The 15,976-nt window shown below is 43.6% G+C and overlaps 1 protein-coding gene across 1 annotated transcript; it reads right to left on the minus strand.

The window, feature by feature from the left end:
* Window positions 1–633: 633 nt before the first annotated feature.
* foxn4 (forkhead box N4) lies at window positions 634–6,633 on the minus strand. Its single transcript, XM_071513660.1, has 9 exons — window positions 6,554–6,633; window positions 3,828–3,994; window positions 3,278–3,390; window positions 3,063–3,173; window positions 2,441–2,568; window positions 2,208–2,304; window positions 1,892–2,099; window positions 1,039–1,431; window positions 634–884 (listed from the first exon to the last, which is right to left on the minus strand). Exons 1-9 carry the CDS (start codon window positions 6,631–6,633, stop codon window positions 634–636), a joined length of 1,548 nt encoding a protein of 515 aa, XP_071369761.1.
* Between the last annotated feature and the right edge of the window lie 9,343 nt (window positions 6,634–15,976).

Here is a 15,976-nt window from a genome sequence, read left to right on the forward strand (position 1 = left end):
GGAATGAGTGGGTAATTGCAGTTCAAAGAAAGCTTTTCTGTGGCAATAGCAATTTGAAACATTCAAATATATACAGCAAAAGATTGATAGAATCATCAGCTTCTCCAGCTGCCTTTTATAAATATAAATAAAACATCACAGTAATTCTGCCTAGCACAATACAACAGACAAGAGACAGGGAGCTACAGTATGGTATGGTAGGGTTTACAAACGCAGTGTGAATAGTAGAAACGTTGGTGGATGCTAACTTGATGGTAATGCTCCACATAGGGTGTTTGTACTTAAGACAGGCTTTGAGTCTTTGCTTGGCAAAAGACTAGAAATATCGTACATAGATATTTTAAGTCATGTATTTTTTCCTACAGTCACCTCTTCCCCAAATGTCAGTTCTTTATAAGCTGCCAATAACAGTTTTCTTGCGCACTGTGGCTAAATAATTTTCAAAAATCCTTCTCCAGGCAGTTCCCAGTTGACAGGAATGCAATGTGATTTGTACTATTACTAGCACAAAAGAAACCAGGATTCAGACTTTGACTTCATACTTCTTTAGTTGGCATCCACAGATATCCATAGATAATTCAAGTTGAGTTGATTCTTTTAGTGACAGCTGAGCTCCTAATCTTTCCTCTGGCTTTAAAGCAGGGCGATGGGCTTGCTGCTGGCTGGTGCGCCCATGTACTGGGAGGAGAGGGGATCCAGGGAGGTGTAAGAGGTGTAGAGGCCCGTCACTTGCACATCTGAGAGAGGCAGGCTCGCTCCACTGGAGACAGGAGGGAGGTTGGCTGTTCCCAAGTCACAGTCTGATAGTCGAAGGGGTGAGTTACTGAAGGTACCCAATGCATCCAGGTTAAAGCTGTCGTCCTTCATTTCCTCCCATAGGTTACCTGAGGAGGCAAAACGAGAGCTCAGTGTCCTGACCCTGACTCAGGAAATCAGCTACTATCACCAACAGTGTCAGATTTATGAGCTAGTTTATGACTGAAACATTGATCTGACAAACACAGGACAGGTGTAACATTGTGAAAACACTGCATTTACCTTGAAGGGCAAAGTCCATGATACTAGGGTCCAGCGCGTCCACCTCTGTGTGTGTATCACCATGGAGACTGTAGAAATCGTGCGGCTGCTTGCCGGGCTGCTGGGTGAGGGGGCTATGGGAAAGGTCAGGGACTGTGTGGAGCGGAGGCGTCTGGGCCGGGGCGGGGGACATAGGGGCCAGGCGGGCCTGGGCCTGCAGCTGGGCCTGAAGCTGGTGGTGCTGGTGCATGGGTAAGCACTGCAGGGACAGAGTGACTATGGGCTGGGGCTGCATCTGGGCTGGGAGCGGCAGCGGCAGGCCGGTGGGACAGCTGGGCAGCCGGGTCATGCCCGGCTCCACGGCCTTACGTCTGCAGTTCTCTGGACGGTCTGTGATCAGTTTGTCCAGCTCATCTGCAGGGAACAGGACAGATTATCAGACAAGGTGACAACCAATCAGTGTGATTTTTTTTTGTGACTCATGGAGAACTTTCTCCACTTCATTGCCCATTGGTTAACTTAACATTAACTTAAAATTAACTTAAAACTTGACCTGATATGACATGATATTATGCACTTCTGGACTATATCCTTGGACTCAATCTCGCACAGAGTCCATTTATTGCACAGAAGCTTTGCACTATCATTTATAGTTTCTATTTATTATATTACCTTTCTTATTACCTTTCCTGTATTATATTACCTTCCCTGTATTATTTTTATGACCTTTCCTGCACTTCCTCGGCACTGTTCCGCCAACTGCTGCTCAGGCTGCTCAATTATCCCCAGGGGATCAGTAAAGTGCAATCCTATCTTAATCTTATCTTATGGTTGGGAACGAGACCTTTAACATTCAAGAAAATGAATTTCTGACCAGGGTTAGCCATGCTGCGGCGGATGGCTGGGAGGTCCTTGCGTTTCCACTTCTGCATCTCTTCCTCCATCTTGTCAATTTTGGCAGGGTTCAGCGCCCACAGACAGCCCTTACGGGATGAGCTGCTCATCTTGTTCTCCACTTTCTCAAAGCATTTGTTTAAGGACAGGTTGTGTCTGACTGAATTCTTCCATCCATCTGGTGCAGTCTGCAGAGAGATAAGGAGCAAGAGATATATTAAATTACATGACTCATCTACACCCATCACCTCTCTTATTCTTTTTGAGTTAATAGTAACAGAACGTTATTCTTTTACCTTGAAATAAGGAAAGTGTTCCTTCATAAAGCTATAGATCTCACTGACTGGGAGACTACCAGTTTTGCTGTTCTTCAGAGCCATGGCAATCAAACAGCTGAAGAAAATTAACAAGAAAAGATTCATTATTTGTATGCCATTTGTTCCAAGCAGAGTAGTGAAATACATTGAAGATAATCAGGACATTCGGTGTGTATTTCTAATTTATTTGAACCATGTAAACGACGACTCACCTATAGGAGTAGATTGGCTTGGGGAAAGACTTGGGCTGCAGGTCCTGGTTTTGCGGAGCCAGGCGAGGTTGTGTGAACAGACTTTGGTTGTTGAAAGAGACATTGCTATAAAGCCCAGCAGTTGAACACTAAGGGAAAGAAGAGAGAATAATAAGAAAATTTACTTTCCACCATCTCAAGATTGATAAAGTCACGTACTTAATTTGCATAAAGTCACAATGAAACCACATTTTGGGAGAATTTGCCTTCCTTAATGTGTTATTGTGTATTTCCTATTGAAAGAGGATATTGGGGCAGGACATAAAGCGGGGGGAAGGATCATTCAAAAGTGTAGCTAATGGGATATCAGATATTTGGGAGGGGCAGGGTGGCGGATTGTTCAAAAATATGTGATGGTTTTATTGGTTGGACTTTTTATGTATGCCTCCTGGTACACCATGAAGTCAACACATTTTGACATAAAAATACAATAAAATAAAATGCTTTTCTTTTCTTTTTCGCATAAATGTTCAAATAGGTGTATGGTCGGATAGTTAGAATGCGCTAAAAAGGCAAAGAAGTAATTTTTCATTTCAGTGTGACTTTAGCAGTGTGACAGCCCAGGACAGGAAGTGTTTGGTACCTGTTGTCCAGTTTGGGTGAGAGAGTACACTTGCTGGGGTGTAGGCTGGTAGACTGAGGTAGGGCACTGGTACCCAGGGGAGGGCAGCCCATTCATGGAGAATGGAGACATCTGTGGAACAAGCCCAGGACATTCAGCATTAAACTTCAATCTATAAGTCCCATATGACAGAAATAATACTTTGATATATTTCTGGCAAGGCCGCTACAACTCACACTTCCACTGTGGGTGTTGATGACGTTGATTCCCAGAGGGCTGTGCTGCATGTTGCTCTGGAGGTGCAGCATGGAGCCCTGGCCCCCTGTCATGGTCATGTTGTTCAGCTGAGCTGCAAGAAGCAACAGACAGACCAGTCTTAGTTAATATGGTTTTAGTGTACAATATGAATTTGCAATGGTAAAAGCAGCTATCTTGTATTTTCATAACACTAAACCCAAATCCATGTAAAGCCTGACATTTAATGTTAAAAAGCATGCTACTGAAATTGCCATCTGCTATTGGCTGATCTTTGGTGCCGAGCAGATGGCAATTTCAGTAGCATGCTTTTTTTTCTTAAAATGTCAGGCTTTACACATATTTGGGTTTGGTGTCAAGTTACTCTTTAACCTCTATCTATCGAGCTAGTCTTATGTCTTCTCTTTTCGTGAATTTTAGGGAGAAGAGAGAAGAGAGCCCACAAGCCAGGTGTCCAGCAGTCCTGCGTTATCCAGTCACAGAGTGTGTGGGGATTTTGAACGTTGGCCTGTCCCCACCCTGCCGTCTCACCTGTCTGCTGCTCCAGCAGGCTGGCCTGGGACGGCCCGTTGCTGTGGCCTCGGCTGTCAGCCATCTGCTGCAGCCGGGGCACATCCACAGAGGTGAGCCATGACAGAGACTGCAGGTCCCCCGGGAGGTCCTCCTCCCTCAGCTGGGAGGGGTCTGTGGTCAGAAGCCTGTAGGACCGGGGTGGGGGGGAGGGTAGGTGGTGGAGGGGGGTGGGGGGTACACGGCTGTCAGTTCAGACACATAGACCGCAAGTGGAATTTAAATCTAAACACTTCACCGAACATTTTGTCCTTCAAAGTCAAACCCACTGTAATGAGTGAATGAATCTGGGGAAATTCAGACTAAAAAGCTTCTCAGCGCAGCCGTGTATTAGCCATGCCATCCAGGATTTGCCGTAAGAAGATTAACTACAAGTGTTATTTAGCAGTGACAGTTTTAATCAACAATGAGGGAGTTAAACAAGCTTTCCATTCAAAGTAAATAATCTGTTGAGATGGGTTTTTTTTTTTCCAGGAAAGTAACACTGAATTTTGGTTCTCACATTTTTTTTTATTTCTCCACTTTTTGGTAGAATTATGAAATAATAATTACAAAAGGGCAAATGATTTTTTAGTATGATCTATTAATGTAGATGTTTGATCCTAAGATAATTTTCCAAATCAAGCCATTTCACATTCATAATCCATGCTAAATTTTGTGCTATAAACTGGATTAAATGAAGGATTTCTGTTTAACCAGTGCAAGGACCAGTGCCAATCAGCTTTCACTCATTACGTCTTTTATGCAGCGAGCCTCGAAGGAAAAGAAAGAAAAGAGAGGAATCCTCTTGAATCCTCTCCAGTCTTCTCTGCACACACTTTACTGTGGAAGGGTTTAGTAATTGGGGTCGCTATGACAACACATACTATTCAGTTACTGTGTGGGTCTCTGGATAGTGTAGGAGTACCCCCCCCCCCCAACTACACACACACACACACACCCCCAATCTCCAAATAAAAAAATCAACCCTGTGTCAGGTGACCACAATCTCGCCTTAACCATTGGCTGAATCATAAGTAAACAACGCATGAGATCGTTTGAAACATGGGACAGCAGCACATGTTGCCTGCAACAGTTGGCCTTGTCTATTGAAAAATGATCACCTATTGTGTCCCAAACGACAAATCTGCCCAGTGGCACGTGGCTCCATTGTCTTCCCCAGACCCTTCCTTGATTGTCTCTACCGTTTTTTTTTTTCTTTAACCAGCCCTTGCATTAATCTGTTGGAATGACAGCCCTCACACAAGAGGGACAAATAGGATGCCATCTGCTTCCCTGTCCCTTTCCAGCCTCTATCCTCACTGCCGCCCCATCCCCCTTCAGCCCCCCCCATCCCCCTAATGGGGAAATCAACGGAGCCTTAGGGCCAGAGGGGGTGTAAGTGTAGTTCGAGGTCAGGCCTCACTGCTTACTCAGTCTACTGGCTGAATAAATGACATCACTGCAGCCAGGAATCAGCACACGTCCTCAAACACTATGCATGCACCACTAGATGGTTTTGAATGATTGTCCTTTTGAAGCAGACAGGTGGCTTTGTGAAATTCAACACCGCGCACAATATCACTGTATTTCAACTCAAGCTTTGAAGTTAGAGTGCAAGACTGACTCATTCTTTCTCTCTTTCTCTCTCTTTCCCTCTGTCTCCTTGCAATAAAGTAAACTGAGTTTTACGTCACTTCTGTCTAAATGAATAAATACAGCGTTCAAGCATAAGAACTGGAAAAACTATGACTGACTGTACAAACTACTACAAAGGCACGATTGTAGAGACAATATTTTTCTTTGTGACTTCCCTACTTCTGTGGTGAAATATAAATAGATGGACAAAAATAGTTGTGCATAGTCTCTAACTGAATCAAAACCAATAAGATGCATTTGCTATTTTGGGCCTATATGTAAACTACAATAGAACACTTTTAATATTGTTTCACAAGACCAGTCAAGGTAACAGTTATTGCATGTAAATGTCACACACACACTCAGCTAAAAATGATATCACAGAATACATATAGCACATATTTTGATAGTTGGGGCGTATCCCCACTTCCCCTCCTCTCTCAGAACCCACAGCACAGATATTGTTCACTGATGCAAAGCATGTTGAGCAAGTGTCCCCATCTATCATCCAGTAGTCACACAAGCTTTCCCAGAGGTTCAACAACACTAAATATTGCGCCTCCTCCTCCCTCTCCCCTCTGCCTCCCTCCCTCTCTCCCTCCCTCTCTCCTTTTCTAATTGGGAGCCACTTCTCCATACTGGTGACCCAGAGCGCCCTGTCTCCCCCTGAGCCGGCAGGCCAAGAGGCTCAGGCTCTCCGTGTGCCGACAGCGGGAGTGTAAACAGAGCTGATGGTTTCTGACAGATCCATTCAGACCGAAAATCATTTATTCTTCAGGTTTTTCTCTCTCCTTTTTCATGCAACCCCCCCATGCACAAAAAGAGCTGTCCATCTACCTTTAGATTAAACATAGTGGAGTTAGACAATTTGTTCCATGACACTTTGGGAAATACCTTTTGGGGTCTGATTAACATAAATATGCCTTTTTTCTATTGAGGCATCTCAGTTTTGGGCCTGAGTGTTTTTGAAGATATGCAAAAAAATAAGTTCAGTGTTGCTGAGACCCAGAACATTTTGTACCGCTTTGTCCCAATATAGTTCAACAGATAAAACAAATCAGGAATCTTACCTGTAGTCTTGAGGAGATGGATGATGTCCAGCATTCTCAATTATTCCTGACATCCTAGATGTAATTCCACCTTCTATCATTTCCTGGGATGTTTGATACCTCTGCAATGAAATTAATAAAACTGACACAATTTAGGTCCTGCCTTCAGCGAGGCTTAAAACTGAACTGAACAAGCTATGTCCTTATTGCAATATTGATAATGGTATTTTGATCAAATTAAATTGATCAAATTGGCCATATTAATTTAGCAAATAAATCTATTGGCATAGCATTAGTTATCAGTAACATATGCAGCAAGAAAGTGCTCTGTAAAAAAAGAAAAAACTACTTTTAACCTAAATTTAATATGAGTAAAGGTCCAATAAAAAAACAGAATAACGAAATGTAATAATGCATTCATAATGATACATAGTAATTTTAATTTAGCATCATCATCCCTTTGTTGTAAGCTGTAGCATGGGCTATTTGACTCAATGAAGGTTCCTTTTGCCTTCTGTAATTTAAGTCCATAACAAACTATAGAAGAAAAATGTAGGCTACTATCGCCTGCATTTATCCAATGAACATTCAACTCAAATGTTTACATAACAGTTTGATCACATTTGGTTAGCCTCGGTTTAAATGGCTTATCAATAGGCTACAGAGAAATTATGGATAAACCTAAAATCATTAAAATTTCACTGGGCTCATAATATAAAACAACCTGACAAACATGACCATGCTGAAAGAGAGAAATCATAAAAAAAATCACCTGTTTTGGAAGATACTGAAGAATGTGTGAGCCGCTCGTGTGCCCCTGTACTGTATTTGACTGTGCTGCACTTGATTCTCCAAAACCGTTTTTAAATTTCCCTCTCTGGAGCTGTCCAGCGCTCTGTCATGCGCAGTGGAGACCTCCGCGGAGCTCCCAGGCGCCCGAGGGGCAGGATCCCAGGAGTTTGACAGCTGCTGCTAACGCACTGTGCCTGCGACAGTCCCGACAACATCCACACCTCCGACCACTAGGCTGCTGTAGGAGTTACACAAGGAGCGATGATGAGTCAGCTGGCTGTGATAACTTTTTTGTCATCAAACTCTCGGTAGTTTGTGTTAGTGTGGTTGTGGTGGACTCCTCCAGTGTATCCAATAGTAGACAAATTCACAGCTTGTTACAAAGTCAGGTCATGCTACTCCATCCATACATTTAGGCCTAGTCCTCTTCTGATCTGGATGTTGGAGAAATGAGGTGAGATCTCTATAAGAGGCTCCTTGTCAGTGTTGTAAAGTCCAGCGCTGCTGCTCCTGCGGCGCACAGGTGCGCTCTGTGCGTCTCTTTGCCAAGGCAAAACAAAACACAAAATACACCAGTTTAGGCCTATAGCCTGCTCAGACTACTGACTCAAAAAAATAAGTCAAATATTTCAAAATAGCGAACTCAGAGTACGAGCATTAAAAGCAAGAGGAATTGCAGAATTACAGAAAAAACGAAAACAAAAAAGAAAGAAGAGTCATAAAATATCCATATCTATGTTCCTGCCTGTGGTGGGTTATTCCAAATAAGGTCCCTCTCTCAGATCTCAGATGGTGTGAGTCGCCACTTGTGGCATCTGTGTGTGTGAATGTGAACTTTTAGGGAAGTGCTTGTAGATAATTTGCTTCCCGCCGCCGTGGCCGCGTCCTGCTCCTCTCAGCAGTGGGAAAAAGAGCCGGGGAGGCGCGGAGGGAGGGCTGGGGGCCGGGGGGCTGCAGGAGGCGGCAGCTCAGGAGCCCCGCTTGAAAAAGACTACAGTAATGACATGATTTTGTTCCCCTGTGACGAGGAGTGTAACGAATCACAAATTTCAGTAATAATAAGCACAATTACCCATAAAAAAAAACGAGTCGTTCCCTTGTCACCACCCCTTTAAAATGTCAAAATTAAGCTGAATTATAAAAAAAAAAAAAAAGTAACCCACCCCCCATCACCCGATTGGTTTTCATTATAATTAGTAGTCCACTCACACTGAGAGAGCAGAAAAGTTTTCTTCAGTGAAAGTACAGTACATTGCTTTGACTTTACCGAGCGAATGACAAGAACATGGATAGGTAAGTGAGTTATCCTGATGTTTAAAGGTCAGCGAGGAGTAGTGTAACGAATAGGCTGCGAGTAACGAGAAGCCAACTTTATTTACTTCATAGAGTAACGAGTCCAACACTAGAAATTCCCTCCTCCAACATGATAGTCCAAGTTTTCCACATAAAGGCTGCAGCAGGAATTCAGGAACCTCAGGAGTCCTTGGGTATCAAGGGGTCCCCAGCAAAACGAGGAATAGTTTCAATTCAATTCACTTGAAATTATCCCAAATAGAGAATTCTAATCAAGGTATAGACTGTTTAACAATTCTATAGGGCCTACTAAATCAAGAACAACAAAAATCAACAACAAAGTCTTATCAGGTGGATTGGTGTGTGAAAACGTAGTGGTTAAGTGTTTCATGCACGCCTTACATGATAATACAAGAGGATATCTTGGCTTATAATAGCAGACTTGAGTGTGAAACCTATTGGAAATGAAATGTGCGGCCGGAAATTAAAGAGAAATTCCTTGAAGTCTGTGGGGAGATCGCCGATGACAGCAGTATCAGCCCCGGGGGACACTACAGATGGTAAATCGCCCTGTCACAATAGGCACAATCAATGATTACATGCATGAACGTAACGGACAAAAACAAGCCCATCCTCACAGAGCAGATCCTGCAGGTCCTAGAGCCCGTGGGGTTCTGACCTGGAAACAAGTGACACCACTCTGAGCAGCACAGGCAGTGATGAAAGTGTGGAATACTGTATGTCAAGGCGTGGAAGTGTCGAAGGCCTACTAATAATTTACTGATGTGACTTATGGGAAGGTCACAGGGTCACATCAGCCGAAGTGCCCATGAGCAGGACACTGACCCCCTGCAGTACCTGTACCTATATACTGTCCTGTATCTGCTCACTCATTCTGAGTTGCTACATGCCTAAAGTAAAATGTCAATGCGATGATGATGATATTATCAAAATGTTTATACTTGGTGGTGATGGACTATCAACAGGGTTGGGGTCAATTCATGAAGTGAATGAAGAATGAAGAATTGGAACTGGAATTTGAAAAAAAACAGAATTGGAATTGAATTGGAATTTCAGGAAGTTGAATTTAATTCAGTTCAGTTTGATTTATTTCATAATGTTTGATTTATAATGTTTAGCAAGTCAAGACAGCCTATCTTAGAAGTGTAATTTAGTTCTGTTTGATGCAATTCCAAATTGATTCCAATTTCCTAAGAGCTGGGTGCAATTGCAATTCCAATTCCAACTCTAGGAATTTAATTGGAATTTATCATGCATTCTCAATTCAACCCATGAATGGCCCCTACCCTGACTATACGTTTCTAGCAGCAACCTGTGGGTGGCTCTGAGTGTCTGTCCTGCCTGTGTGTGATGGATTCAGTAGAGACTGTCCAGCAGCAGCAGTGCCACTGCAGCAGAGCAGAGGAGGACTCCCCACGGAGAGTGACGGCATTCCCCTCTCATGCCCGTTCAGGAGTAATGGGGAAACAATGGGATCACCGCCTGAGGGTTGGCCTGTGTTTGTAGCCTCTGTTTTTGTCTTGCACCAAGTGTTTACTAAAAACACATCAGTCCCTCTGAGAATGAGGTCAGCTCACCCCTCTAATCTCCTCTGCAGGCAGAGACCCAGTGTCCCCCAGAACGACATGTCACCCTGAGCGACCCTCTGGCCGCACACAGGAAGCTGCTGTCAGCCGTGCTTAGCCGAGGCGCAGCATCAGTGTCCTGCCAAAGCCCTTTGTTTTCCTGATGAAGCTTTAACCTGATAGGAGCAGAGTGGCCAGCCCGTCGAGCCTCGGGCCGCCCTGTCATAGGTCAACCAGGCAGAGGATTCTTACAAGAGATTTCTGTGATCCAGCTTCTTACACCTTGTCAGAAGGAGGGCAGAGGGGGAACTGGAAGTACCAGCACGGTGCAACAATGATGCAACATCAATATTAAGTTTCTTGCATATACTTATGTAATAGCACTGTCAGAACATCGTTATTTTTACTCATATAACATCACGTCTTTTACTTATTTAGGTGTTTACGTACTTCACATCCTTATAGTCACAAAATTGTAATAGTTTGAATTGATTTTCAATATTGTATATGAAGGGTTTCATTCCAAAACACTATATATCCATTTTGGAAAACTTTTGCTACTTGAGAATAATCAGGCAATATTTGAAAAACATAAATAATAATTCTCAAAAAATGTTTCCAAGCAAACTCCTAACTTCAATACTAACCCATAATGTGCTTAACTTTCATGCCAGCAGACAATATGAGAGAGTGGGTGTCATTTTGTTATGGTGGATATCTCATTTTGGAACAAAACTCTTCATAGATTTGTAATAGTCTAATAGTATAAAAAAAGTCTGGAGACTGCATATTCATATTCGTATTGCAGCTCATTCACCCAACACTTCTCTGGTTATGATATGAAACTTAATGGTGTGTTGCCCAGTGACGTTCAAAAAAGCATTAGTGAGGACAAGCCATTGTATTAACATGACTGAGCAGAACATGCTGCTGACGGCCCTTAAAATGATGAGTTTCCACAAACAGCTGTCTGTTTGCATCAGATAGGCCGTGTGAAGAGTGACAGAGGCTGAGCTGCAGGCAGGAGGCTCCATCCACTGACTGACTATTGTATTGATCAAGCAGAAATCCTCCTGCAGAGTCCATCATGCCACCTTCTCTCTGACACGGCAGACGACTGCTGGACTTCATATCTGAAGGCTGATTGTTTGTCACAATCCTATTGTACTGAAGGATCACAGAAAACCCAATCTTTAAGGTTTGGAGAGGTCAATGGTGTTGACCTCTGTGTGACCTGTGTCAAGACCATAGCCTCTGCCCTTTGGCAAGGTCAGTCCTTTTCAGTGACCTAAAGGGTAAAGATAGAGCAAAAGTCCTGCTCTCTTTCACCGCTGATTCAGCGTAAAGGAGCCTCACCTCTAAGCGAAGTCTCGCTGACCTTTCATGTGGCGCAGCGGGCGCGGGGTTTCCCCAAACGACTCAGACTCCCTGAAGTCAAGTTGTCTGAATTTCTGGGCATTTAGCTTCAGCATTGACCTTTCAGAGCTTTTGCTGTTGCCCAAAGTGCAACATTTTCTAAGCTAAGAGTAACTTTTGGTAACATTTATTCCTGGTGTGTAGCTGAGTATTGGCTCTTGAGGAATTGAGGAGAAAATTGTGATTGAGAAAATTGAGATAAATATTCAGCAAAAGGGGATGCTGCCTACAGGAATAAGAAATCATGATTAAGGGGAATTTAATACTGTCATATGTCTCCCTTGGTTGTTGAGAAAGACAGAAATAATGCCAAAGTAAAAAAATTAGTGCCCAATGTGGGGTATGAAGTAACCTCACTGACCCACCACTATAGATGGGACTGAAATGATGACGGGGGCCCAGCCTTCGTTACGCTGCTCCGAAAAATTAGAATAATGGACTATGAAAGACGAAGAAATCCAAAGAAAGGGACAGGGGAAGAAAGAAGGTCTTTGGGAAAAAGAGGAATTGGATAGGAAGAGACAGAGAGAGAGAAATAAAAGGGAGGGAAACAGAGAAACTGAGACAAAATAAGGAGAGAGCGGGAGAATGAGACAGAGAGAGGGAGAAAGGGAGAGGGCAGTAATGGTGTGATGTGAGTGTTATCATCAGCTCTCATTCTCAGCATGGAATCTATAATGGGAAAATCAAACTCTCTGACTCCTGTGTAATTGGATTTGCCGGGTCTCGTGCTGAATCAGAGCCCAGTGGGTAGCACAAAGCTTGTTAAGATTGGACAAGCATTGCTGGGCCGCTGGGCCGGGGGAGAGGTGGGCTGTGGCCTTGACAACTTTTCTGGACTGAAGAGTGAATAATTCAAATGGTTTGAACTCTCATCCATTATGACTAATTTACTGAAAGCTTTCAATACACAAATCAATCCATAAATTGAGTGAAACCTGATCTTTTTGCACATTTAGGTCACCAGTCCAGTGGATAATGGACACCTGTGTTTCCTCAGAGGGGGTGTGTGTGTTGTCTGCTACTGGTTACCAGCTTACAGAGGTAAACAAGTTATTGCTCTTAAACTAATATTGATGAGAAAGTCCAATTTCAGTTCCAATTCCAGTTCTAATTCCAATTCCAATTCCAATTCCAATTCCAATTCCAATTCCAATTCCAATTAAATAATGGTGTATGCATCTTTGTCTTTTTGTTGGTGGATACAAACAGTCTTAAAACACAGTCCAGGCCCAACAATTTCCCAGCTATGAGTTTGCGAGTGGCTAAGCATCTAGTTGACAGTAATAATTGATTTTTTTAAGCTGCAAAAGGAGAGCCACACAGTCCTGTACCTTTTAAGCCTCATTTGTAAAGTCAGCAGCCTTGCAAGAGCTCTTGTGGGTGTGCATATTGTTCCTTCATTTGCAAAGATTTTTAAGCAACATGCATTCAGTTATGTCAGTCGGATGATAATATACATTGTTAACCACTGACATTATATTTTGACACACTGGTACTGACCTGAATTCATAATTACTGTTATCAAAATATCTAACCAAGCAAAAATTCTGAGATATTAGTATTTAGGCATCAACCCGATAGCCTTTTAAAGAGGCACCTAGTATTGGCAGCTCAGAGTGCCTTATGAAATAATGGTGCTGAGCTGGCACTGTTATGCTGAGTTACAAAGCAGTTGGTGATTAGCCAGTAATGTATCCGTCTAATCAAAGATCAGTAACCAGACCTAGGCTGTGCCAGAGGGGAGAATGAGACTGGGGGCTTGTGGCTCTTGGTAGTGGTGTAATGGAGCTTAGACAGAGAGAGAGGGAGAGAGGGAGGAAGAGAGGGAAAGGGGGATGGTTGGATTGGTGTGGATTGGATCTTGTTTCTCCATCGTTATGTTACACTCAGTAGAGCAGTAGATACCCAGGTAAGCACTGAATAAGATCTCCCTGTCCCTCCACCTCCCACGGCATGAATGATTAAGTAGCCGGCCCGCAGTGCCCCGAGCCTGGGTCAGCATGTGTGCAGGAGAACAGGTACACAGGCCTCCATGCAGCATCTCCAGCCCTCGTACTACCGGATACTGGATGAATGAGCTAACTGGAAAACCAGGAGAGAGGACAGTAAATGCATTTTTTTTATACAAACTGGACTTTTGCCAACTAGCTGTCAGCAATCCACCATTTATAGGTTCAGTGATTGTCTCCATACAAGCAGACATGGGAGGACACTCTATACCTGTTTGACTTATCTGGAGAGAAGAAAACGTTTGCCAGTTTGGATCCCATTTGACATCTGACAACTGACCAATACAACTTCCAACATGCAGGTTTGATCTTAATCTGTTATTTTGTACTGTCAAATTTATCATGTGTTCTCTTGGTGACCATGCTCGCAGTTTTGTTGCATTTCAAAGGGTTCACTGCAGTTTAGATATCACACTGCTGTCAAAATAGTGTTAGAGAGTAGAATGTGTTAGAGCGCAGCACCCTGCAGGACGGCTCAGTGTGTGTCGAGGTTCTGTGGGTGGCACGGAGGCCCAGTCAAGTAGAACCTAAGCACAGTACTTATGATTGTGTTAGAGTCCCACTGTTAGTTGCAGCGACATGAAAAGATGTTTGGGGTCAAGAGGTGATATTGCCAACATGGGAGACAACGTAAGGCAGAGTCCTAGAATTCTTAAGAGTGAGATAAACTTTCCTGTTACTTGGTTGACGTGTTGCTGTGTTGTCGCAGGAGCTCCCCCCCCCTTCCTCTAAACCCTGCCTCCGTTTCTCACAGAGATGAGGTCACTCAGTCTCAGGCAACACACTGACACTCTAGACCAAGACGAGGGACCATCTCTTAATTAAAATACAATTGCTTGTGCTCTGAGCTAGCAAGGCAATTCACCTGATCTGACAATGGCTTAGGAGGTTCATTATATAATCATTCTTTCCGATGTACCTCAGATTTGGCTGTCTTGATTGTTTAATTAAAACCCTAGAATCCAGTCCACAGATCTTGTATTAGATAAAGCCACAACTTGTATGGGGGAATAGTTTTCCTGCAGTCAGGTTATATGTACTCATTACTTCAACTTACCTTTCTCTTCTTCCTGGATTGAGAGCTCCTATTCAGTGTTCATGGCATAGTTTTACCATAGCCTTTCTAACACAGTGTCATTAACAACACCACTGCATGCTTCAGACAACTTTCTTACAAAAAAAATACCTGCAGGACACAAAGGTAAACCAGAGTGGAAAACAACAAACAGAGCACAACAAATCTTCAGGCTTTGGCACTGTACCGAATCATAACGTAAAACATTAGCATTACTATCACTGGTCATTAATCCCTCTCTTGACGGGAGCTTATCTGTCCATGTTATTACTTGTAATACTGTATGGCAGATCCCTAAGTCACGCTGTCCCAGCATATTGTCTGCTTGCGCTGCCTTGAGAGAAGTTTGTTCCCATGAAGAAAGGGGGTGTCACAGATACCCCACACCAGCACCACTACCATCACATTGCCAGATTGATTCTGACGTCCCAAATGGGGTTCCTTCAATGATATTGTTCACCTGTCTCATTGGCTTAAAGTGGGGGGGAGGGGGGTCGGATGAGGGTTATTGGTGGGGACACGGGGTGAGGGGTATTGTTAAGGAGAGGGGTGAGAGCATTGGGGGTGGGGGGCTGACAGGTGGAAAAAAAACTCTCATCCGACTAGCCTCCTCTCTCCTTCCATGGGGCCCCGTGTGAGCAAAGTAATGAAGTCCAAATTACAGCACAGGATTGCTTAGAACAAGCCTCTATTGTTCGCCCTCAGGGCCACTAAATGAGTGTCACAGCAAGCAGCGGGGCACAGACCGTTACTGCACTATTTAGTCTGTCCCGTTGTCTCAAGACGGCCCCGTTTCAGAGGTTCTCAGATCAGACAAATACTGCTCCCCTCCTCCCCCCTCCTTTGCCCTCACCCTTCCTCTGTACAACCAGCACCCCCCCCTCCTCACCCCAAAATAGGCCAAATCTCCTCTATTGTGTTTCGACTGCCTAGTGTGAAATTCACTGTGACGTTAAATGTTTTCTAATGAATAATTACTGAATGGATATGCAGGGGGAATATGTGTAATGGATTGTAGACTGCATTTTAAAAACGTCTTTTTTGTCTCTGCTCCGTGGTATTTACAGGACAAAAACACTTGGCCTTTCTCAGAAGAAATGAGGGCCATGGGCGGAGGGGGGCGAGGGAGGGGTGGGGGACGAAGGGCTTTGTGTCAATTAGATCCAATGGATTATCTTTTTTAATGTTTTTACAGAGAGAGTTGAGAATCAAAGGACTTCTGCTTCCAAAGGAGAGAGAAAAAAATACAAAACCAACAAAAGCTGTGAAA

Source organism: Centroberyx affinis, unplaced genomic scaffold (assembly GCF_046629955.1).
Source record: "Centroberyx affinis isolate AG114_WGS23_722 - 3 ecotype Tasmania unplaced genomic scaffold, CSIRO-AGI_Caff_v1 ptg007379l_1, whole genome shotgun sequence".
Classification (NCBI taxonomy): domain Eukaryota; kingdom Metazoa; phylum Chordata; class Actinopteri; order Beryciformes; family Berycidae; genus Centroberyx; species Centroberyx affinis.